Here is a 24718-nt window from a genome sequence, read left to right on the forward strand (position 1 = left end):
TTGGATGCTTTAGGATGCTTAGGGCTGATCCTGTGTAGAGCAGGGGGTTGGACTAGATGGCCTGTATGGCCCCTTCCAACTCTATGATTCTATGATTCTATAAAAGACCAAAAGAATATGGTCATTTAATATAATACAATTTAAAACAGATTATAAAATAGAATTTTAAATTATGCTACTTTAGAGCATTGGATTTTTATGGCGGTGGCACAAAACGTAGCCAGCTGAGTTGTCATCTGGGGGGCCTCATCACTTAGCAGCCTCTTTGCTCAATCTACATCATGATGTTCTGACAACTTTTAAAGAAGTGATTTAACCAAGTTGCTACGAATGTCTACATAAGCTCTCTTGTATCAATTTCACCACTCCCACAAAAACATTATCTCAGTGTAAGGGGAATGTTCTTATAGCAACCCTCTACAAGAGCTGAAGGCAAGATGGAGCATCTTGCAAGAGTAAATGCCCTTCTTTGTTTACTTATTACCAGCTGAGACAGATAAGTGGCAGGGGCCAGAACATATCTTCTTTTAACTGGGGCCAAAAAAGTTGGAGCTTTACTCAGGTCCAGTTGACGTTGATTGTCTTGTATCCCCTACAACTAATGATGCAGCTTGATCATGAGCTAATTTGGATAATAAGTGTATGGAGAAGCCCAGACTTTGGATTCCTCTGTGAACAGCTTTACTCAAAGAAGCTTGGAAGTTGTCATTCAGGGTTAAAGAAACTATACCCTGTGTGTTATGTAATAATTTCAGCCACATTCCTATTGCTGACAGGCAGATTTTGTCTTGGACCTTTAACATTCCTGTTTCCAGACACACCATGGAGTTGATTACACAGCATGGAAGTTGGAGGAGTGTCCTAAAGAATTTAGACTGGACCTTTTCAAGCTTGATAGTATCTGATATCGGAGCACCCAAAATACACCATAAGTGAGTTGGGCTAGAGATTTAGCAGAGTATTGTTTCCCCAATATGGTGCCTGCTCCATCATCCAGGAAAGTGGACAGGCTAATGCCCAGCAGAGTTTGAGACATGATAACAGCAACTGCTCAAAGGACTGAAGGTTGGGTAAGCTGCAACAGAACTAACAGCCCATCCTCTCAAATAACCACCCTACTTTTCTCTTCACAATCTCTGTGTTCTCATTCCAGAAAACAAGAGTTGCACTTTCCTGTACTTGTTCCTCATCAATGTCTTCACTACAGACACATATTGAGCCTGTCTGTGCGTAGTAAAAGGCAATAAGTGTCCTTCCCCATTGGGAAAGGTGCTCGTTGGCTCCCTTGCCCCGTGCTGCCTCTGCAGGGTCCAGGGAGCCTTCTCAGAGTACCCTGCCCAGACGGGAGGGCTGTAAAGAGGTGGCAAATGTCTTTCCTCATTGAGATAGGAGCTCAATAGCTCTTTCCCCTCAAACCACATCTACAGGGCACAGGAAGCCTTCTCTCTGCAACCTATCCGGGCAGGGGGTGGTTGGGGTGGGAGTGTAAAGAAACAGCAAATGTCTCTGCCCTTTGGGAGATGTGTTTGCTGACTGCTTCACCCTGCACTGCCCCTGCAGGGGGTGGCAGCTTGCTGAATGTTTGAAAGCCTCTCAGTAATTTCAGAAATTCAACACTTCATTGGGATTTTAAAGATTTTATAGGTTATGATAATGATGATGGCTACATTGTATGTTTGCTGGGATGAAACACAGGGCATACAGGAGTCATGAGGCTCTTTTGGTTGATAGAAAATGCAAATATGGCTTTCTGTGAGTGGTAGAATGAGTACCAATGGCCTACAACTATAGAATGGTGGTGGCTGAGAGGACTTCCTTTTGTTATAGTTCCTTTGCTGTAGAATTATCATCATAATATGATATAATTTTGAAGTTGATTGCTCCCCCCCCTCCTTGGTTGTCCTTGCCCAATCAGAGATAGCCCTCAGCCAGCCTTGCCCATTTGGAGATGGCCCTTAACCAGGAGCTCTCTGCCCCCAACTGGCCAGCATGGAGAGTTGTTGGGAGGAGCCAGCCCTGTAGAGCCCTGCTGCAGTGAATTGCCTCCTGGAACTCAGGCAGGAAAGGGGAAGGCGGCCTCCAAGGCCAAACCATGACCACCATCAGTGCCTGCACAGAACTAGCTCCTATTCAGAGGGAGCCCCAGGAAGGGAAGCAGCTGCCTCCGAGCCAAGCTGTGGCTCAGAGACATGGGGGAGATGGCCTTCAAGGCTACCGAGCCACAGCCGAAACCTGCCTGTTCCCTCTGTCAGCACCTTCCCACCTCTTCTTCCGCCCCCTCGAGGAGCCAGAAAGCATAGGTTCAGCCTTTCCACATGGGGCAGATGCTTGACCCTCCTTGCAGCTTCTTCCAGCCACGGGGAAGCCAGGAAACATGTGCCCAGCTGCCCACACTTCCAAGTTGCTTCCTCTGCCCCAGGGGAACCAGGAGGCACAAGGGCTGCCTTCACTTGGAGCCAGGTGTGCCTTAGCTGACCATGCCTCACATCTGATCTCCCCAGCTCCCAGGAAGCTGGCGAGGGGGGAGGGGCGAGCCCCCACATGACAACCTGCTGCTCCCAGTAAGCTGATGCCCAGGGTAGGGGCAATCTCCCATTGGACATCCTGCAGCCACCTGCTTGCACCATCACCGCAATCTGCCACCTTCCTACTCCACTTTGGGACATGGGGAGCCCTGCTGCTGGGGTGGGACAAGTCACCTTTGAGGCCTGGCCACAGGTTGCGGCATCCTGCCCATGCCTTCTATCCCTTCCTGCAGTCTCCTGCTCCTCGGCCAGCTGGCCATCCCATCTGGTGCCCATGTGTGTTTGTGTATGTGTGTCTGGTGCCCTCTTCCTGCCTTCATACAGCAAGCGTGTGTGTGTTTGGTTAGCGCCCACTGTATTCCGGGATACAATGGGCTTTGCCCCTAGTTTCTCATAAGAAGTTTGCCAAACTGGCAAACTCAAGTAAATGTAACTGGGCTTTGAAAAATCCCCTCCATATGCACACATACACTTACTTTTTATCTGCTTAAAGTTTTAATTACTACTTTCTGTGGCTTGAAATAATTTGATTTTCCTTTCTTTAAAAAAATACTAATGTTCCTCACTCTGCTGGAGTTTATTTACAAGGTTTATATATGTCACCTTTCTATAGAATCAGAACTAAATGTGGATAACAATATTAAATAAAAGACAATCTATTAAAATAATTTAAAAGATGATTGAAACAATAAATTAAAAGGTATGTTAACATAAAAGCCTGTCCAAACTACCTCCAACGGTATCAAACAAACAGCCCACGAACTGCAACCAGCCAATCCAGGGATCATATCCTGCCTGTGAGCAACTGGTGAGAGGGAGTAATCAGGAGGCTGCTCGCAGGGAGGGAGTATGCAAGCAGGTGTATGCAGCGAGATGTGTATGGTTGAAGCTGTCAAGGAATAGAAAAGAAATTGGTAGGGAGCAGGATTATGAGGCTGGGTCAAAATAGTGTGGAGGGAATGACAGCAGAGGTGGAAAAAGTTTTGTGGTGTTTTTCCCCACCCGCTTCCTCAGACTGCAGCTCAGAGACACTGGCAAACCCACTACCTGGAGGGATGGAATCAAACAGCTGGCACATCCACCACTGCACAAATGAGTGACTGAGGAGGTTGGTGAGAGTGGGTGTGTAGACCAGTGGTTTGTCAGTGAAGGGGAGGGAAGGGAGGAGGAAGAGGGCTGGCACATGGATTGAGAAGCAACTGGGCTGTCTTGTGCATGCTGCTCTGAGGGAAAAGACTTGGAAGCAAGTGGAGGAGGAAAGGGGAAAGGGGGCATTGCTGCTGCTGCTGCTACACATCTGAATAGTTGCAGTGGCAGAGTGAGTGTCAGGGAGGATGAAGGATGGCAACCTCCCAGCTCCCCCACACCTTTCCTCAGCCCAGTAAGAGAAAGGGTCACAGGAGCATTAAAAAAAAAACCCTTGGAGATTTCTGTGGGGAATGCAGGAGGGATGAGAACTGGCCGTGGGGGGATCTGGGGGGATCTGGGAGATCCAGGTTCAGACCTTCCTTCCTCCTGAGTCAGGAACAAATTAGCTGGTCACCCAGCCTTGATCACCTCAAAGGGTTGTTGTTGTTGGGGATGGGACAGTAGAGGGTGAAGTCCAATGTGCCTCCTTGAGATCTTCAGCAGCAGGAAGGGGGGAACAGATGAAACAAAGAGAAAATGATGGCTTGTAGCTGTGCTCGGCTGTTAAGTCTGGACATATGGGGACAGTGCTGCAAAACGACCTTATTTCCTTGCAAGGAGAGGACATCTCCTAAATTGTTATATTTACAAACAGTATCTAATTTGTAAGGAAATGTAAGATAACTCCCCCTTTTTATGGTATACCTTGGGAAAAACTCAGTCTTGCAAATGATGATTAATATTGAAAATTAGGTTTGCCTTTCATTTATAAAGTTTATATCTCCAGTACCTGGTATTATGTTTTATGGCACATGTGGCCCATCCTGACAAAATGACATTTATGTCAGATCTAGCCCCTTTAATGTTTGACATCGCTGTCCTAAGCTGATATATAGTTCTGTCTTACAGCCTTGCTGAAAGGCCTTAAAGGTATGTATTTGACTCACACTTTTCAGAAGGCTGTTCCACAGCAGCAGTGCAACAACGGAAACAGTCTGTGCCACAACGGGCTATCGTCAAAAGAAAAGAAACTGATTGGAGACTCTGTTGAAAGGAACACAATTGCCATACATATTCAGGATGGGAAATAGCTAAGTATGTGGACCACAGACCATAAAGGATTCTAAATGTAAGTGCCAGCAACTTAAACTGGACCTAGAATCAAAGTAGCCCTACCAGCCAAATCCTCATTAAAAAGGACTATCACATATATGAAATGAAATGTCTGTATTATCTTCAGTGGCAGCCCATATTGAACACGTTACTCTAGTCCAGCCTTTTTCAACCTTTTGACTGTGGAGGAGGCCCAAGAAATAAATTTTCAGTCTTCACAGACCCCTGGAAATGATGCCATCTGGCCACACCTCACTACCACGCCCCCTAGAAGTGGCATAACCACCCACACCCTTTCTCGCCTTCCTCCGCCTTTACTAATACTAACTACTACTACTGACTATTACTACTACTACTACTCTACTACGATGGCTCAGCCTCATGTAGACCAGAAAGAAGTGCAGGAACTGAGAAGCCAGCCCAGACCACCTCATATACCACACCACAACCAACCTCTCCCCACCCCTTGACTTTTACACCCACAGCCTACCTGCTGAGTCCTCTGGCTGGAGGTGGCCAACTCCCTAGCTTGTGGCCAACTCCATTTAGGCAGGAGGGAAAGGCTGCAGACTCCCTCTGGAGCTTCTGAGGACCCCTAGCTGGGAATCCCTGCTCTAGTCTACCCTTGGGTTGCCAGAGCATGGATCAGAATGGTCAGATCAGATGTCTATATGGACAGGGCCAACGTCTGAACTAAATTCAGTTGGGTAAAGAAAGCAGTTTCACCTTTCCCAGATTTATCTTTTAAAAACAACAGGAGACTGGATCTAATAGGAATTCCCAGCTTTTAACATGTCCTTCAATAAAACTTGTACTACTTCAATAGTAAGATAATTATTCTGCATTCAATGCAGACTTTATCAGCGTCATGCCCATCTTATATGGATTTGGTTTCAGTTCTTTTTCCTCAGTTACATGACGCCAACATTCAGAGAATGCTCATGGAAATTTAGTCAGCTTAATATACGCCTGGGTGTCAACACCACGTTCTAAAATTATGTATGACCTTGTTCAGGGGTTTCACTTAGACATTGATCAACATGGAGGAGAGAATGGAACCTTGCTGAACCCCAACTACAGCTCCCACAAACTTTTTTCTGCATCTCTCACTAACACACTTACACTACAGCCTGTTTAAAGAAGTACCCAAGCCATTTTAATACTGCTCCAGCAATATATTCTAGATACTTCAGCAACATTATATGATCCATAGTAATAAAAGTGTATGAAAGATGTTTTACGAAGTAGCAGGAATGCATTCCCCATATACATTTAAGTACACAAATCATTTATCAGTACATTAAAGCTACTTCTGTTCCAAAAACAGGTCTAAAGACTGATTGATAAGGGCCAGAAGCATATGGGCTATAATTTTTTGAAAAAGACAGGCTTTCATCTTTCTAATTAAATGCTACCCATAAGCCTAACTGCATTGACAAACATGGCCTAGCATACCTAAAGTATATCTGTGGTCTGAAAAAAACGCCCACCCTAAAAGCTGTGCAACATCCACTAAATGTGCAGTAGTTGCCACAGCTGTAGGCCCCAACACCTGCAACATCCTAGTCCTAATAAGACTGAACCACATTCCTGGAAGAAGAAATGGAGTGCAGGGCCTCAAGGTGCACACAAAAAAATTGATGGTGTGAAAGGTAAAACAGAAGGATAACAGCATTTGGGAGATAATTTACACATGGCTTGCACCACATCTGCTCATAAAATCTATTAAAATTGTGCTAGCTTTGAATTTTCAGTTTATAACTCTTTTTTGCCTGGAACCATTAGGTTAATCCCCACCTCTCCTGATTCTTGGCACCCTCTAACCCACTAAATTCCTTCACAACCACCAGCTCCCAACACGAGACTTCTCGCTGTACAACTATACCAGGTATCATTCATTGTATTCTTTTCCTTGATCTTAAGGACTTTAGATATTTTAGTCTTTTAAAAACTGTTTGCTCAACATATTTTACCAGGATAAAAAGATCCTTCTCTCATAACATTTGTAATGAGTATTTAAACAATATGGCTTGCAATTTTAGGGAAAAAATGATTCATAATAGCCTCTTTAACTGTAATCAGAAAACGTTTGGGGATTTTTTTTAGAAAAGCAACAACAACATTTTATAGATGTGCACAACAGTTTGGTATAAAAGAATGCATTTATTTCATAGGGTTAACAGTTCTATCTTTTTCTCTGTCATTTTTGCAAGTCAAAGCAAATTAATGTGATCGGCCAATATGTTCAACATTTTATCAATATGCATCCAGACTTTTTTGGTCATGCATGCATGAAGATAATTCTATAATAAAAATCCTTTAAATTTTTATATAAAAAAGAATTCCTCTAAACTAGTGTTTTTTGAGCAGTCACTAGAAGTTTTGTTTCACTTAAATAGAGCAAAATCCACATTTTAGCTTAAGGAGCTAAAACATTCCTTTTATTGGTCTGGGAGCAAGGCCAGAAGAGATCTTCATTATTCTACATGGAATTTTAGGGTCAAAATGTTTTCAACATTACAGGCAATGTTAAACAGCATACAACACACAAACGGTATAGACTCAGTTTTTAGAAACATCATTTTGGTGCTGAAAAGTGCCGGGGGGAGGGGGGACACCCAGGAGGAGAAAAATATCAAGTCATGTGTGAACCTGTCTCAGAATTCAGTATTTATGGAAACATGCTGTTATGTAAATGCATACAGCCCTTGAGCAACAGGAAATATGCTTCCACCCAGTTATTTTAAAAACTGTACTAGAATATACACAATCTGCAGTGTGCATGATTCAAAGACGTATGAAAAATATCCTACAGAAGACATTGAAGGAGATGTGTATTTAGCATAGTTAGAATAGGAATTTTCTAATATTTCTCTAATAATCCCCTCCAGGGGTATGATTGGCTCAACTGGAGACTTCCTGTTTCTTCCCTGCTTACCTCCCAAACCAACAGAATGACAGAATGAATATGGATCAGCTACAAAGTTCAGCCTCTCTTTCCTTGCTTTCTTTATAAAGTTGTTACTCTTTTAAATAAAATTATTTTACTCTTTTAAGACGCTTTGTACTTCAACCTTCCTTTGCATATTTAAACTCTGCCAATATGCTGATTAAAGAGGAAAACATAGTGAATGTGACAATCATCATCATCAATATATCTAATTCTCAACGCAATCCAATCTACGGATACAAATCTGGAGTTTTGAGCTATGAACAAACAGGGCAGATGTTTCTACAACCTTAAAAATGGCCCAAGTTTGCAGAATAATAATAATAAAAAAAGATCCATTACAGAGTTAAAGTTAAAGCTTTAAGAAACAAATGTTCTTAGTGGCCGTTGCTAGGCAATCACACAGTATTTTCTGCCTTCAAGCCTTGGTTTCTGTCAATAAAAGCAGGTGTAGAGACCAGGGACCTTTCCAGGGTTACTTTGAGCTTTGAAGGAAGACTCATTATAATCAGGCCCAGTAGAAAGCACTGGCAACTTGCTACCCCGGAACTTGAATGAGGTAGCCTAGCTCGGCTGCTTGCTACAGCAGTTGCCCCAAGAAAACCAGTGTGGTACAATGCTTAGAGTTTCAGCCTACGATCTAGAAGATACATACTTAAATTTCTACTCTACTATGGAAGCTCAGTGGGCAACTCTGCGCCAGTCACACATTAGTGGCCTAGCCCAGTGGTCCTCAAGCCCCGGTCCAGGGCCCGGATCAGTCGGTACCGGGCTGCGGCCCCTCCTCGTCCTCCTCCCTGGCTTCTGCCCTGCCACTCTGCTGCCGGCTCACCTTTGGTGCTCTTCAGCGACCGCCATAGCTGGGGCTCCCCCTTGACGTGGCACTGCGCAGTTGCTGCTGGCAACACTTCCCAGTGGGCGGTGGGAAGTCAGGGGCGGCGGCGTGAAAGCGTGGAGCAGGAACTAAGGTGGTGTCGTCATAGAATCATAGAGTTGGAAGGGGCCATACAGGCCATCTAGTCCAACCCCCTGCTCAACGCAGGATCAGCCCAAAGCATCCTAAAGCAGTCCCTCGGCAAAAGACTACCCCCCCCAGGGTCTCAATAAAATTGTCAAGCATTGACCAGTCCCCGGTGATAAAAAGGTTGGGGACCACTGGCCTAGTCTACATCTGCCAATTTCCAGGTGGTACCTGGAGATCTGGAATCACAACTGATCTCCAGACAGAGAAGTTCCACTGGTGGGAAATGGAGGGTGAAACTTACTGCATTATACCCTGCTCTGCTCCCTCCCCTTCCCAGGTCCACACCCAAATCTCCAGGAATTTCCCAAGATGGAGTTAACAACTGTAGCTTAATCTACTTCACAAAGTTGTTGCGAAGATAAAATTGAGGAGAGGAGAATGCTGTAAGCTCCTCTGGGTCTCCTATGGGAGAAAGGCAAAGTATAAATAAACCAATTAAAATGAAGATGAAGGCAGATAAAAAGTACATTCATGGGAAGCAAAGAAGGAACACAGGTGACGTTGAGGATATCAAGGCTGCCTGGAGGAACAGTGTGAGGGAGGTATACAGCAGATTCCCTACCATGGAATTTGATCCAGTTTGCCAGAACCAAGCACCCATCTTGGTGACTGGGTTAGCACTGTGCAACTGAGCTGGTTTTTTTTCCGGGGAAAGTTTTTTTCTGGGGTTTTTTTCCAGAGGAAAGTAAGGAGGGAATGCTGAAGCTGGGAGAGGGTTAGAAAAAAGTAGGTTGACTGGTGGGAGAGAGAGAAGGAAGCAGAAAAAGAAGAGATGCCATAGGGGCTTTAAAAAAAGGAAAAGAGGAAACAGTGGGAAAGAGGAAAATGAGATACCCCCTCAAGTCCTCATAGGTCTTCCACTTGATTCCTTCTAATCCTTGCATATTGTTTGACTGTATGCAATGCAATTATGTACGATGACAACAATGTTTTGAAAAATAATAAACAGTATAGTACACCAAAGTACATTTCTACCAATCTTGTTAAATCAGCAGGCACTTTTGTTGTGAGAATGCAGACTGACTACCATGGGGTCTGTAGCCAATCATGACGTGTTGGGATGCTGCAAGCCACGTTATGATGGAGGCAGCTGTTTCTGATTGTGTGCTCCATGGAGACTTGACAGTGAAGTGCCCCCTGCTTCAATGTTGTGGAGGAAAGACAAGACTAAAGATTCACTTTGGAGAGTAGCAAATGGCCATAGAAAACACATCAGTGGGTGCCAAAGTCCCACACTAAGGATAGCTGAACTAGAAGTTTCCACATTATATTTAAACTAGGCTAGATATTAAGCCCGCTATAGGCAAAATACAGTGGGCGCTAGCAGGGGGTTGGAGGAAGGGTGGGGGAGACACGCCAGGCCTGCTCTTTTTGCCACGCTGAAGCCATTCCCCCACCCCCTGGTCACCCCTCAGGGACTCACCAGCGACGAAGGCTCTTTGCTTCTGGCGCCGACTCCTCAGAGGGCTCAGCCAAGGATGCGCCAAGTGGCCAATGGGGAGCCGCTTAGCCCTGGAGTGACACTCGAAGGGGCCAATCAGGAGCCACTTCGCAGCTCCTGATTGGTCCCTCCGACTTGGACTCAGCCCGCCCCTTTCTCCTCCCCTTTACCCCTTAGCCTTTTATTTAGACCACTCCGCAAGAGCGGTTTATATATGCTTTCCACTGACAGTATTCTGATTAGAACATGCAAGCATAGAGGAAAGGACACTTTCTTCCTGGGGTGACAGTATAGTTTTGTGAAGACATCTAAATCATTTTAATTGTGGAAGTCAAAACAGAATTAATCCATCATGCCTAGGCTACCTGATGTTCATTTGGCTTCATATTTGCATAGAGGTCTGCTTATATACAGTGCAATACACTCAGCCTATAACCATGCAAATCACAGCTGTGCCAACATTTAAGCAAACAACAGTTGCAGGTAGAACACATGCACAGGGGCTTTATGTGTTTGGAACTTTATGCAACTGAACTTTAATGCACCCAAAAAAAACATAACAGGAGCACTACAGAGACTAGTAAAATCCCAATGCTCCACTTCATTCAAGACTTGGACATCTGCACAGGGAATTCCACTAAGCTTATTTATGATACACAGAAAAAGATTTTTAAAAACTAAGGTGACACTAGTATTCTTAAATTTACCTCTCAGAAGAAAGACTGTTACATAAATTTTAAGTAGAGCTAAAATGCAAGACTCTAGAATACAACTAGAAGCCACATTCTTTTTTTTTCCAAAAAGGTATTCCTGCTTAAAGAAATAATCCAAAACCAATGTATTAGGGTTCAGTGTGTTTCAGTCCAGAATCTTCCATCTTCCTGCACCGAAAGATGATCCTTTCGGAGTGAAACATATCTGGTCATAGTATACTTGTTCTGGGATTTATAATTTTTCACAGATTCTAATTAACAATAGAAATTTTCTGTTATCTCTAAATCAGTATACATAATTGCGCCAAGTCAAATAGCTAAAGCATGCAGGAGGGAAATCAGTTGCAGCATGGAGGTCATGTGAACAACTCTGAAGCAGACTCATTGCACAAAGGTGAAATGCCTTTTGGTATCCCCTTGATCTTCCTGTGCCAATGATCTCATTAGAATGATGCATCATAATTGGGATAACAAAAAAATGTTCTGAGTTCAGTGTGGAAAACATATCAACATGCATTTGGCATATAAAATACTGGGGAATCAGACAGGATGTCAACATTTATTAACACTTTTAACTGACCAGCAACAACCCCTCCTCAAGTTTGATCAGTGACTGTGGTTATCTTTTAGACATTTTGAATTTTGATCTCTGTTTAATAGGTCCCTACAATTTACAAAAACTGTTCTATTTCCCTGTGACTTTATGAGACAGATCACTCCTTCAGTACTCTTATTTATTGAGGTATACTGGAAGCTAGAGGATGCTATAATATACTGGAAATAGAAAGAAGGCTATTTACTGGAAATACTTCTCCAAAGATTTATAGGATTTATATTTCTGCAACTGGTTCTCTTCCTAAAACATCTTCAAATGAACTTAATTTTGCTGACCAAATTTGGAGACAATTGAGCAGACTGAGTCAAATAAAAATTCAGTGTTTAGTTTAATCAACATGAAAAGATGCAACTCCTGTGTGTACTATCTGTGGCAGTGTTGCTTAAAGAAAAATTAAAAATCTCTCAATTCCTAATGTTACTGCTCAAAGACTTCATGTTCATATCCACGTGTCAGTCATTTACATCTCATCCTCCCTTCCTGTGAGAAGGTGGCTACCAGGTTGTGAGAGCAAAGCTGAGTGTCCCTTTCTCTCCTGCTGTAGATATTTAAAGTGTGCGAATGAGCCCTTTGCTCTTGGTTTATGGCCTATGGCCTGGATGTACATCAGCCTAGGATGACTTGTAATTCTTTTATGATTATTGTTTTTAATACAGTGTATGATTTATTTAGCTCTTCCTCCTGATAGATGACTGCCTCAATTCTCCCCCAGAAACCTTAGCCAGATGCCTGGAAGCAGTGACGAAATGGCTCAAGCAGAGTCATCTGAAGCTCAACCCTTCAAAGACGGAGGTCCTGTGGCTGGGTAGGAAAGGACCAAGTGAGGAAGTGTGCCTACCCAACCAGGACTCCCTGCCCACACTCTGTCCCCATATGGTTCGCTGCCGGGAAAGGAGCAGGGCGGCCGCGTCTTTGACGCGGCTGCCCTGTTCCTTTCCCGCCGATGAACCATCGCCCTTCGCTCCTCATCACGACTCCCCGCGGCCTAGGATTAAAATGGCCCTGCCGCCCTGCTGCCTCTCAGAACGGCGGCATGCCAAGCCGCTTCCCCCCATCTCCGCTGCCCAACACCGACCTCCTCCGCCGCCGACTCGATGCGCCACGGCAGGAATGTTGATGGCCCGATCCCCGCCCAGCCTCTCTGAGCCCAAGCCGCTCCGCGACCCACACGACCCGCCTACTGGATCCCGTGCCTCCACCCAAGATGGCGCCCTTGCCCCCTGCCACGCCGCCGACCTCCTTGCTGCGTGGATTCCCGCACTCACCCCGCATTCGCTATGCTGCCGGTGCCACCAACGCGCCTGAGCTGCTCCCACCAGCGCCGCGCCTGCCCCGCCGCCGCAACACCGCTCCACATGCTTGCCCGCCTCACAGCCGACCGCAGCCCACTGTCTCCGCAGCTCCCGGCCACTCCGGAGCCGCGCCACGAGCATGCAGGTAGGCCTACTTCTCAACATCCCCGGCCGGACCCGCAGAAGCCTTCCACCCTCCGGAGGCAGCAAGTCTTCTTCGGCCCCATGGACGCTGCGGACCGCCTCGCTCACCCGCCCCACGCAATCCCTGCCTACCCTGGAGCCCTTCCAACTCTCGGGGGGGGAAGGGGGAAGCCATCTAGCGCCCATTTTATTTCATTTTAAAATGGGCTTTAAATCTAGTAGTAAAATAAATAAACACCACAGTGACTAATTATTCTTGTTATAAAATTGTATAATTATCTGAGAAACTGTCTTTTTCCTTTCTTCACTCTGCAGGTTCAAATAAGCTGGTGATCCCAGGCCCACAGGAAGTTTGCCAGGTCTCAGCCACATGGAATGAGCTCCTGGAAGAGCTAAGGGCCCTGTCAGAGCTGATACATTTCCACAGGGCCTGCAAGATGGAGCTCTTTCCGCCAGGCTTTTGGATGAGGCCAGGCTCATAGAAGATCTTGCCCCTCCTCTTGCATTCCTTAACAATATCACCTCTGGAGGCTAGGCAGACTGGTGTAGGGGTGGGGTGGGGTTAACTGGGATTGTTGGCTGTGGGGTTTTATGCATTTTCACTATTGTTGTTAGCCGCTGCAAGCCAGCAACAAATTTCTTCTTGAGGTGTGGTGACCAGAACTGTATACAATATTTCTAATTCAGTCTCACCATAAATGTATGTACCAGGATAGAGTGGAAATGATAGTGGTGGCAGTTTTATTCTCTACTTGTGTTTTAATTACAGACAACATGGAATTTTCCTCTCTCACAGCAGCCACACATTTGATCAAAATTTTCATCAAGCTATCCACTACCACCACAAGGTCCATTTTTGGTCTGTCGGTGCAAGCTTAGATCTCATCACTATATATACAAAGTTGGAATTATTTAACCCAGTATGCATAACTTTATACTTGTTCACATTGAATTTCATTTGCCATATTAATGCTCATTCCCCCATTTTGCAAGAGATCATTTTAGAGATCCTTGCAATCTAGTTTTGTCTTAACCTTCCTAAATTAATTGGTGTCATCTGCAAACTTGGCCACCTCACTACTCACTGCAACTCCCAGTCATTTAGAATCATAGAATCATAGAGTTGGAAGGGGCCATACAGGCCATCTAGTCCAACCCCCTGCTCAACGCAGGATCAGCCCAAAGCATCCTAAAGCATCCAAGAAAAGTGTGTATCCAGCCTTTGCTTGAAGACTGCCAGTGAGGGAACAAGATGAAAAGCACTGGTCCCAGTATAGATCCCTGAGGGACCCCACTGCTCGCATCTCTCTACTGTGAGAACTGACCATTAATTCCTACTCTCTGCTTCCTGTCTTTTAGCCTATTATTATTAGAAGAAGAGTTGGTTTTATACTCTACTTCTCACTATCTGAAGGGGTCTCGAAGCAGCTTATGATCACCTTCCCTTCCTCGCCTCTCCTCACAACAGACGCCCTGTGAGATAGGTGGGGTTGAGAGACCTCTGAAGAACAGCTCTGTTAGAACAATTCTAACAAAACTATAACTAGCCCAAGGTAACCCAGCTGGCTGCATGTGGAGGAGCCAGGAGTCAAACCAGGCTCTTGAGGCTGACACTCTTAACCACTATATCAAACTGGCTCTCAGATTTCTGATGTTCCCAAAGAGCTTTCAGTATAAATATATGCCCACAAATGATATAAAATGTGAATAATTAGTTACCTGAAATATGTTTTCCTCTTTGTTCTACATTTTAGGAAGCAGATTCCTTTCCTTAAATACTCTGACCATTTATGGGCACTGGAAACCTTCTAGGTTAACAATCTGTAACCTTTTCTTTTGAAATTTTAATTTGTTAAGCAAGAATTTTTTTAATGTGGAAACTTATCTTTAACTTAAGGTACTTGTAAGCCTGAAGTCCTCCTAAAGCAGTTGTTAAGCAAACTATTCAAGACCAAAGCACAAAGGGGTGGGGGAGAAGGGATGAACTTAATGCCAAAAATGGAAGAAGAAATCTAACAAAGCAGTTGGCTTTTTCCTTTCATTTGCTTCCATTTTAGGAGTAAAATTAGTTTATTAGAAAGTTTGTTTGCTAACTGCGTTGTACAACAACTTTAAAGGGAAATATTCTGCCATATGCTTGGATTTATTAGATTGCAGATTCTAGATTACAGTTTAGCAAATAGTCTTACAGTTTCCCAGACAAAAAGCAAAACCTGGAGACGTCTCTTTTTATTCTCATTGGCCAGCTCACATAACACATTATTCCCCAGCTCAGTTTTATCCCCCATTAAGCACTGAGTTAAAAGTTTAATGACACATGGCTTTCATTTGAAATACAGGTTGTCCTTGCATCATGCTCACTCAGCAAATCACAGCTGTGCCACAAAAGCAAAATTATGATATTTTTGCAATATTCTAGGACATACAACTCTGTCACCCCATCCATACTGCCGCAGCTGCATGACATCAAGGCAAAAACAAGTAGAGAGGAAGATGGATAAAATAATGGAAAATTTAGTTAGCATCCAAACCAGTATTCTAGAAGCAGGAGCTCTACTCTTTGCAGAAAACATGACTGATGACACACCCACACCTCCTCAGATTTATACTTCAACCTTGACTAAGCAGATTAGAAGACTGGTAATAGGCTATTCACAGTACTATTAGTGCTCATTGTGAGCCACAGATAGGCTGCAGCAAGAAACCTAGGTCAAATAACTTGCCTGAATGCACAGAATTCAACCATCTTACTCTGCTGTCATACCTGAGGCATTAGGATCGCATAAGCAGCAGACAAAACTGCCTGATGAGGAACAATGGACAAAGCAGGAAGGGAAGTATCTGTGTACACAATGAACAATTAACAAAGATTTTTATGTTGTTGGATACACAAATTTACTAGCTGCAGCCTGAAATGATACTTTTGCAGAAACTGACTACTATAGACAGGAAACTAAGTCTTGATGCAGAAAAGTATGGAGGATGAAGAAGAGGATGAAGTTGACCAGTTCTATGAAGCCCTACAACACCTTCTAGAAGCAACGCCAACCTTCTAGAAGCAACGCCCAAAAATGATGTGCTTATCATCATGGGAGATTGGAATGCTAACGTAGGAAGCCAAAAGATAACCGGGATTACAGGCAAGTTTGGCCTTGGAGTACAAAATGAAGCAGGGCACAGGCTGGTAGAATTTTGTCGAGAATACAATGGTCATAGCAAACACTCTTTTCCAACAACCCAAGAGACGACTCTACACATGGACATCACCAGACGGTCAACACAGAAATCAGATTAACTATGTGCTCTGCAGCCAAAGATGGAGAAGTTCTATACAGTCAGTAAAAAACAAGACCAGGAGCTGACTGTGGTTCAGATCATCAGCTTCTTGTTGCAAAATTTAGGCTTAAATTGAAGAAAGTAGGGAAAATTACTAGGCTACTCAGGTATGAACTAAATCATATCCCTGACAAATATACAGTAGAGGTGACAAAAATTGATTTAAGGAATTAGATCCGATAGACAGAGTGCCTGAAGAACTATGGACGGAGGTTCGCAACATTGTACAAGAGGTAGCAACTAAAACCATCTCAAAGAAAAAGAAATGCAAGAAATCAAAATGGCTATCTGAGGAAGCTTTACAAATAGCTAAGGAGAGAAGGGAAGTGAAAGGCAAGGGAGAAAGAGAAAGATACACCCAATTGAATGCAGAATTCCAGAGAAAAGGTAGAAGAGATAAGAATGCCTTCTTAAATGAACAGTGCAAACAAATAGAATAAAACAATAGAACAGGGAGGACCAGAGATCTTTTCAAGAAAATGGGGGATATGAAGAGAACGTTTCATGCAAAGATGGGTATGATAAGGGACCAAAATGGTAGGGACCTCACAGAAGCAGAAGATATTTTTAAAAGGTGGCATAATAATAAAGAGGAACTATACAAGAGCGAGCTTAACATCCCTGATAACCACGATGGCGTAGTTACTGACCTGGAGCCAGACATCCTGGAATGTGAAGTCAAATGGGCCTTAGGAAGTCTGAGCAACAATAAAGCTAGTGGTAGTGATAGCATTCCAGTTGAACTATTCAAAATCTTAAAAGACGATGCAGTAAAAGTGCTACACTCAATATGCCAGCAAATTTGGAAAACTCAACAATGGCCACAGGATTGGAAAAGGTCAGTTTACATTCCAATCCCAAAGAAGGGCAATGCCAAAGAATGTTCAAACTACCGCACCATTGCACTCATTTCTCATGCTAGCAAAGTTATGCTCAAATCCTACAAGCTAGGCTCCAGCAATATGTGGACCGAGAACTTCCAGAAGTACAGGCAGGATTTCGAAGAGGCAGAGGAACTAGAGATCAAATTGCCAACATACGCTGGATCATGGAGAAAGCTAGGGAGTTCCAGAAGAACATCTACTTCTGCTTCATTGACTATGCTAAAGCCTTTGATTGTATGGAGCACAACAAATTGTGGCAAGTTCTTAAAAAGATGGGAATACCAGAGCGTCTTATTTGTCTCTTGAGAAACCTATATGGACGTCAAGAAGCAACAGTGAGAACCGAGCATGGAATCACTTATTGGTTCAAAATTAAGAAAGGAGTTCGGCAAGGCTGTATACTGTCACCTTGCGTATTTAACTTGTATGCGGAGCACATCATGAGAAAGGTGGGATTAGAGGAGTCACAAATTGGGATCAAGATTGCAAGAAGAAATATCAACAACCTCAGATATGCAGATGATTCCACTCTAATGGCAGAAAGTGAAGAGGAACTAAAGAGCCTGTTGATCCGGGTGAAGGAGGAGAGTGCAAAAGTTGGCTTGAAACTCAACATCAATAAAACAAAGATCATGGCATCCGGCCCTCTCAATTCCTGGCAAATAGATGGGGAAGAAATGGAGATAGTGACAGATTTTATTTTCCTGGGCTCCAAGATCACTGCAGATGGGGATTGCAGCAAAGACATTAAAAGATGCTTGCTCCTGGGGGGGAAAGCTATGGCAAATCTAGACAGCATCCTAAAAAGCAGATATATCACCCTGCCAACAAAAGTTTGTTTAGTCAAGGCTATGGTATTCCCAGTTGCAATGTATGGCTGCGAAAGTTGGACCATAAGGAAGGCCGAGCGTCAAAGAATTGAGGCTTTTGAACTCTGGTGCTGGAGAAGACTCTTGCGAGTCCCTTGGACTGCAAGGCGAACAAACCGGTCAGTCCTAGAGGTGATCAGCCCTGACTGCTCCTTAGAAGGCCAAATCCTGAAGATGAAACTCAAATATTTTGGCCACCTCATGAGAAGGAAGGACTCCTCGGAGAAGAGCCTAATGCTGGGAGTAATTGAGGGCAAAAGAAGAAGGGGACGACAGAGAATGAGGTGGCTGGATGGAGTTACTGAAGCAGTAGGTGTAAACTTAAATGGACTTCGGGGAATGGTAGAGGACAGGAAGGCCTGGAGGATCATTGTCCATGGCGTCACGATGGGTCGGACATGACTTCGCACCTAACAACAGCAACAATCTAATGAGGAAAGGCAAGATGAATCAATGAACCAGTATTGTCAGCACAGGCTTGGCCTCACTGGCTTCAAGGAGACTAAGCAAATTAAGAGGATGCTGATACCACTTCTGGTTCCTGTCATTTGAGGGAAGTGCAGGCTGCTTACAGGACTGCTACTGATGCCTTGGCTCTAAAAGGTCTGTGCACTTAAAGATAGAATTACCAATACATGACTCTACCACGTTCGCTACTTATAGCAATCATAAGTAGGAAGAGTTTGAGAGAGGACACGATTGCTCTCTTTAAGTATTTGAAAGGTTGTCACTTGGAGGAGTGCAGAGAATGGTTCCTGTTGGCAGCACAGTAATAGATTTAAACTACGTGTAGAATGGTACTGCCCAGATATCAGGGGAAAAAACATTTTGGTGGTGCACCAGCCCTCATTGGCAGTCTTCAGTGACTGGACAGATACTTCATCATGGATGCTTTAGGCTGATCCTGCATTGAGCAAGGGGTTGGACTAGATGGCCTGTATGGACCCTTCCAACTCTAGAATTCTTTAACCTGGTTTCTGTCAATAAAAAGTGATTTCATCCTACCCAAAACAACTACAGAAACCATCAGAAAGTTAAGCTATAGATAAGGAAAATAGAAAAACAGTGTGTGAAGTATTACACTTACTGTTCAATTCGTGGAGATAGATAGAGTTTGGGGAAAACCTGAGTAGCTTCTGTATCCTCAAAACTGACTGAAAGAAGAGCAACATCTTCACCGGGGTCTTCACTTGCATCCTAGAAACACACATAGATAAAAGAAGGCAACTTGAGATTTATAGTAATCCTAATAATAGGAGAGAGCACAATGCCATGTTTAGGTCTGCAGTCTGGAATTCTCACTCTTTAAAAATGTCTATAGGCAACTTTTCAGAACGGAGGGTCACATTGGAAATACAGCATTAGCAGTGAGTGATTTGCATATTTTAGTTGCACGTGGCTGACATAAATTACATGTCATTGCCATGAACATGGCAGATGTCAAGTTACTGCTAGTGGGCATGTCACAATATTCTTATGCAGAAATTGCTCCCCTCAAAACTTGAGTCAGCTCATTAAAAAAAAACCTTGGTAATTAGAAAAACAAGGGATTTGGGTTAATTTATACTTGCATCATATTTTCCAATTCGGCATTTTTTTTGGCCATTACAGTTTCAAGCTGCTCTTTGCAATCATCAAGGTTAGATAGTTTTTTTTTAAATAAGGGAAAGGTTCTCAACTGGTATATGGCCACTAAAGATCAGGTGTAATAGCACTGACAATTATATAGATGTTTTATATGACAATGTAACTCTTTTTGTTGTTTTGGTTGGTGTAACAAAAGTGACAGAGCTTGATGGCCCAAGGCCTTATCTGGCCCTTTAGGGTTGCTTGCCTAGTATTCAATGCCCAAATAGAATCATTACTAGGCTGGAAAACCTTTTATGATTTTTATTCAACTGTAGAAGAATAGAAATACAAATTGACACAGGTGGGATGGATCCCAAAAAAGTACCTGCACGCAGAACAATACAATTACATAAGATTAAATAACTTCCCGTTGGAGGTTGGGAGAGATAATGCCTTTATGGGTCAAGTCAATAACTTGTGGTCTCCACACACCCCCCCCCGTCATCCCACTGGACCACCAAGCCAGCACTCCAAAAGTTGCTGACAGGTTCTGAAAAGCTGCTTCCATGCCTCCCCCCCACCCCTGCCCATCCTCCAATGGTTTACATAAGCAGTAGTGACTTTTTCCTTTAGCCTTGAGATCAGGTCAATTCGACATAAAAATAACATCAACATTGGCTATAGGGATCCTACTCCCTCAAGCTTAGCTAAAATAGCATTCCAAAAGACAGCCAAGTATATATTCTCCTGCAAGCTAGGCCTGCTGATTTAGAAAACAATTCTGGGAGCAAAATCTCATCCAGTTTCTACTAGCTGAGCAAAGGTTAAAGAAATTTGTCACCCCTCATTCCATCAAGCTGTCAGGCATTGTCAGTGCCCCCTGTTGGTGGGGGGCCACAATTGCTTCAGCAATAGAAAAGGCAATAGGCAAAAGGTGCAGTGATGCCCCCTGGGGGTCACTTGACTTTACTGTGAGCTCTTTAAGCAGGTACAATTGCCCCTGATGAAGCTGAGAGGGGCCCTGCCTTAATGCTGTCAAAGTTCTGTCAGAGTCCTCAGAGGAGCTAGCCCCTTCTTGCCCTCCTCCCGCTGGCCTTCTCCCCAGCATTCAGCCAACAGCCCTCTGTCCTCTGTTCCACCTCCTTTTCTCTCAGCTCTATTTTCTCTCGCCTCCACCTTTTCCTTTCTCTTTCCACGCACACCATGGCCCCCATCCCCCCTTTTTATCCTCTTTCCCTCTTGTTCCCTCCCCACTCCTGGATTACCCAAGGCTTCAATAGCCCTGCCTCACTCTCTGGCGTCCTGTCTGCAGGACAACACTCAGCAGATTTCACAGACATGCAACCAGGAGCTGCACACAGACTTCCATGACAGACTGGCCTCTCTGCCCCTTGTCCTCCCCACTCTCTCCCCACTCTCTCCAAGGCGTCAAGGCTCTGCCGCTGTCTTCAAGCCCCTTCCAGCCTCACCCTGCCATGTTGCCTCCAAAGCTCTGTGTGCTGGTAGTGGAAGGGTGGCTGCAGCATTCAGACAGGCTGCAGACCTACAGGTGCACTGCTTGGCATCTGATGCCATGGGGGTCTTCAAAGCTGGGGTCCCCCCCCCAGTTCCCTCCCTTTCTGCAGAGAGCGTCAGGACACCTGCTCCAACTTCAGACGTGGCCTGTGGGCGGGGGGTTCACGCAAGTCTGGCCTCCAGGGCTGGAACCTCAGGAGGCTAGCCAGCACAGGGAGGTCTGGAAATCAGCGTCACAAGTATCTATTTTATTTATTTATTTATTTATTTATTTATTTATCTATCTATCTATCTATCTATCATACTTATATACCGCCCTCCCCGGAGGCTCAGGGCGGTTTACATCATAACAGAGAACAATATATAAAACAGTCTGTAACATGTATAACTGATAACTAATAATTGTAACCAAAATAACAGCACAATATAACGGTATAACAATATAGTACTACAAACAGGTCCAGGGCTTATTGATGGTATTGTGAGGGGGGTGGCTTATTGATTGAATTCTGAGGGGGGGTGGGGGGGAGCAGGGGCCCTTTGGTCGCTGTTGATTACGTCTGGTCTCAGCCAAATGCCTGGTGGAGGAGCTCCTTTTTGCAGGCCCTGCAGAACCGTTTAAGCTCCGTCAGGGCCCTGATCTCCTCTGGGAGCTCGTTCCACCAGGTAGGGGCCAGAACAGAGAATGTTCTGGCCCTGGTCGAGACCAGACGGACCTCTTTAGGGCCAGGGATCCTTAGCTGGTTGGTGGTAGTAGAGCGCAGAGCTCTATGCAACAACTTTCTACTATTCCAGTGTTACTAATGTCCTGGAACAGCAGTCTTCAACATGTGAGCCTAGACCCTCAGTTGTATCATGATGAGCCCTTATAAAGTTGTTATTTGTGTTGCATTTTGGAAGGCCTAGTGTACCTGAATAGTAAGCAAGAGTGCCATGCCTCCTGTCTCTTTTCACACATGCTAAGAGCAGCAGCAGAAAAGTAAAGCAACACTCCATGGTGTGGATTCATCCATAGTTCTAACGCTTGACTCAACTTTCACCATGGTATATCTCTTGGTGCTCAGTTTGTGATGGCTATCTATGACTCTCTGCTAATTATGTTTCTGACTTTGACCTTAGGAAGGTCGGAACTGCCTTTCTGCTGAACATGGGACCAAGAGAGCATCCTGTCATGTGCTTGTAGCTCAGTGGATCCCACGTTCAGCACCTAGGTTGAAAGCATGAAGACCACTGACCTGGAGAATAAGTGTAAGGTTTAAAGTATATCGTCGCCCATTAGCTAATTATCTGAAGAAATTGAAATTCAGCTGTGTTAATGAGAAACACTGGATTAAAATGATACTAAATGTGAGGGACTCAGCAACTATTATAAAAGTAGCAAAGTTTTTACCGGCAATTTTAAATGAAAATCTTTTACCATAGATCATGTGGAATTGTTTGAAATTTTCATTTTATGCTTTGTAATTTTATGCCAAAAAAGGTAATCTGAATCTAAGTACAAGGCTCCACAGCTAAACAGTACAACACATGTTTTGCATGTAGAAGATTCCTACTTCAGACTTGGGCTTCTCTGGAAAAAAAAAGGCTTGGAAACACCAAAGAATTTATACAACTTTTGTAATTACCAACAAGGAGCTACATGGAACCAATATTATGAGTTAGTATTACAGCAGTGGAGACAACCCAACACTAATGACATGTTCTACAGATGATTTCTGAGGTTATAGCATGGTCAAATGTGTACGAAAAGTGCTGCCAAGTCATAGCAATCTTATGGTGACCTCATAGGATTTCCAAGGCAAGAGACTAGCTAGCAGAGGTGATTTGCGATTGCCTTCCTCTGCACAGCAACACAGAGCCTACTGCTTAGCTTCTGTGATCTGATGAGAACAGGCCCGCTTGGACCATCCGGGTCAGGGCAGTCAATGGTATTAAATGTTAAAAAGTATATTTTTGTTACACCATATTTCATTTAAATCTTATGTGCAGTCCATGAAGCAAGTTATGCACCTGAGATGGTATATATCAGTTTTGAAAAGTTAGGAGAAACGTATTTGTCCAAAACAAAACCAGTGATAATTTAGTGTGATAGAAAAGTTTTCTGAAGATTATGCTGCTCCCACTTCAACCCAGTTGCTTGGAGCTCTGTGTGTGTTTGTGTGTTAAATGGAGTAGTGGGGAGACTTAGTACCTTTCAGCATGGTTTTATGGGTATCAGCAGCCAATGCCCAGTCCCTACTCAACCCTGCTCTGACTGTCCAAGCTGAGGTCAGCCATGCAAGGACACCCATGCAAGGCTGGGACTCAGACAGATCTTGTTGACACAGCCAAGAATCAGGCACAGAGCCAGAGAGAAGCAGGGAGGGGCAAGGCTGAACTTGGACTTATGGGTAGGCCAGAATGGGAGAGGTTAAGAAATAGCCTTGAGCAGCAAGGGGAAAGAGCAAGGTGACAGGCAACAGGAGAAAGAGGCAGGGAAGGCTTCCCTTTCTCTGTTTCCTTTTATACCCTCCCAGATGGAGCAGGTGGGAGGAGAATAGAAACAGGCTAGAGAATCCAATAAAGGGAAAGGTACCACACCTACCAGGTAGGAAGCAACAGACTGAACTCAGACTGGGAGGAAGGGGTAGAAATGTGCCAGTCGGGGAAAGGAAAAGGACCCAGGAGCTGAAACTCCCACAATCTTCCCATATCTGAGGCTAGTAGGCCAGTTCCAAGGAGACCATCTTTGGGGTATAGAAGCCTCACAATGGGCAGTCTAAGAATAAGGTCTCAGTAATGCTGGTCAACTTTGGTGGCTAACTTGCAAAAACCTATTTGTTTCTAGCAAGTTGCGTTAGAGTTGCTTATTTGAAAGCAAAGCTTTAAAACAAATCCATTTAATCATGCCTTTCAGACTTTTCATCTTCCTTGTTAGGTTTACACATACACACATACACACATGCACAAACCAGGTGAAGAATTACTTTTGAGCTAAGGAGCATATGAGGAGTCAGCCTGGTCCAACCAAAGATTATGCAGCTTCCTATTTAAGTTTTTATTTGCCAGCCTGCTCAGACAGACAAATAATTCTGTTTCTAACAGTGGCCAAATATTTTTGGCAAGACAACAAGCAAGATCCTCTCTTATTTGTCTCTAAGCAATTGGTATTCAGAGGTAATAATGACTCTGAACATGGTTCACAAACATAAAATCTGCTAGACCACTGCTCTCTAATCCGCTGATATCTTTCTACTCTAACCTGAAAGTATCTCTTCAGAGCTTCAGGCATGTGACAATGTGCACTGGAAGCCCATGGACCCAAACTATCATGTTCTACTCTTTCCTGTGTTCTGGAATGTGCTGTCATACTGAGGAACAACAGAACTTGGCCCACTTTTATTTATTAAGCATTATTCAAAGAAAAACAGATAACCTCCACAAAATTCATTTAAAAAATGATGATTTGGCTGGTCCTCTTACCCTGTTTACACTGTACAATGCTTCCACGCTATACTGAGTAGCACTATTTAAACAAAATGCCAGTTTTCATTCATTCTATTGATATAAAGTTCAGAATATCATTTACAATTTACTTTTTAGTTGCCCTGCTAAATCAC

At 44.0% G+C, this 24718-nt stretch overlaps 1 protein-coding gene and 1 long non-coding RNA gene across 6 annotated transcripts in view; one reads left to right on the forward strand and one right to left on the reverse strand.

Annotated features, from left to right (window-relative positions):
* Positions 1-7742, forward strand: part of LOC143839533 (uncharacterized) — a 179227-nt gene extending 171485 nt beyond the window's left edge. Inside the window, exon 5 of the long non-coding RNA XR_013231752.1 lies at positions 7658-7742. This is a non-coding gene — a long non-coding RNA (uncharacterized LOC143839533). The remainder of the gene's footprint in view (positions 1-7657) is intronic.
* The window catches only part of BABAM2 (BRISC and BRCA1 A complex member 2), a 201928-nt gene that overhangs the window by 104232 nt on the left and 72978 nt on the right, over positions 1-24718 (reverse strand). For all 5 annotated transcript variants that reach the window (XM_077341574.1, XM_077341567.1, XM_077341539.1 and 2 more), the window contains exon 7: positions 19123-19232. In XM_077341574.1, the coding sequence (XP_077197689.1) occupies positions 19123-19232 (110 nt within the window). The remainder of the gene's footprint in view (positions 1-19122; positions 19233-24718) is intronic.

The sequence above is a fragment of the Paroedura picta genome, chromosome 1 (assembly GCF_049243985.1).
Source record: "Paroedura picta isolate Pp20150507F chromosome 1, Ppicta_v3.0, whole genome shotgun sequence".
NCBI classification, from domain to species: Eukaryota; Metazoa; Chordata; class Lepidosauria; order Squamata; family Gekkonidae; genus Paroedura; species Paroedura picta.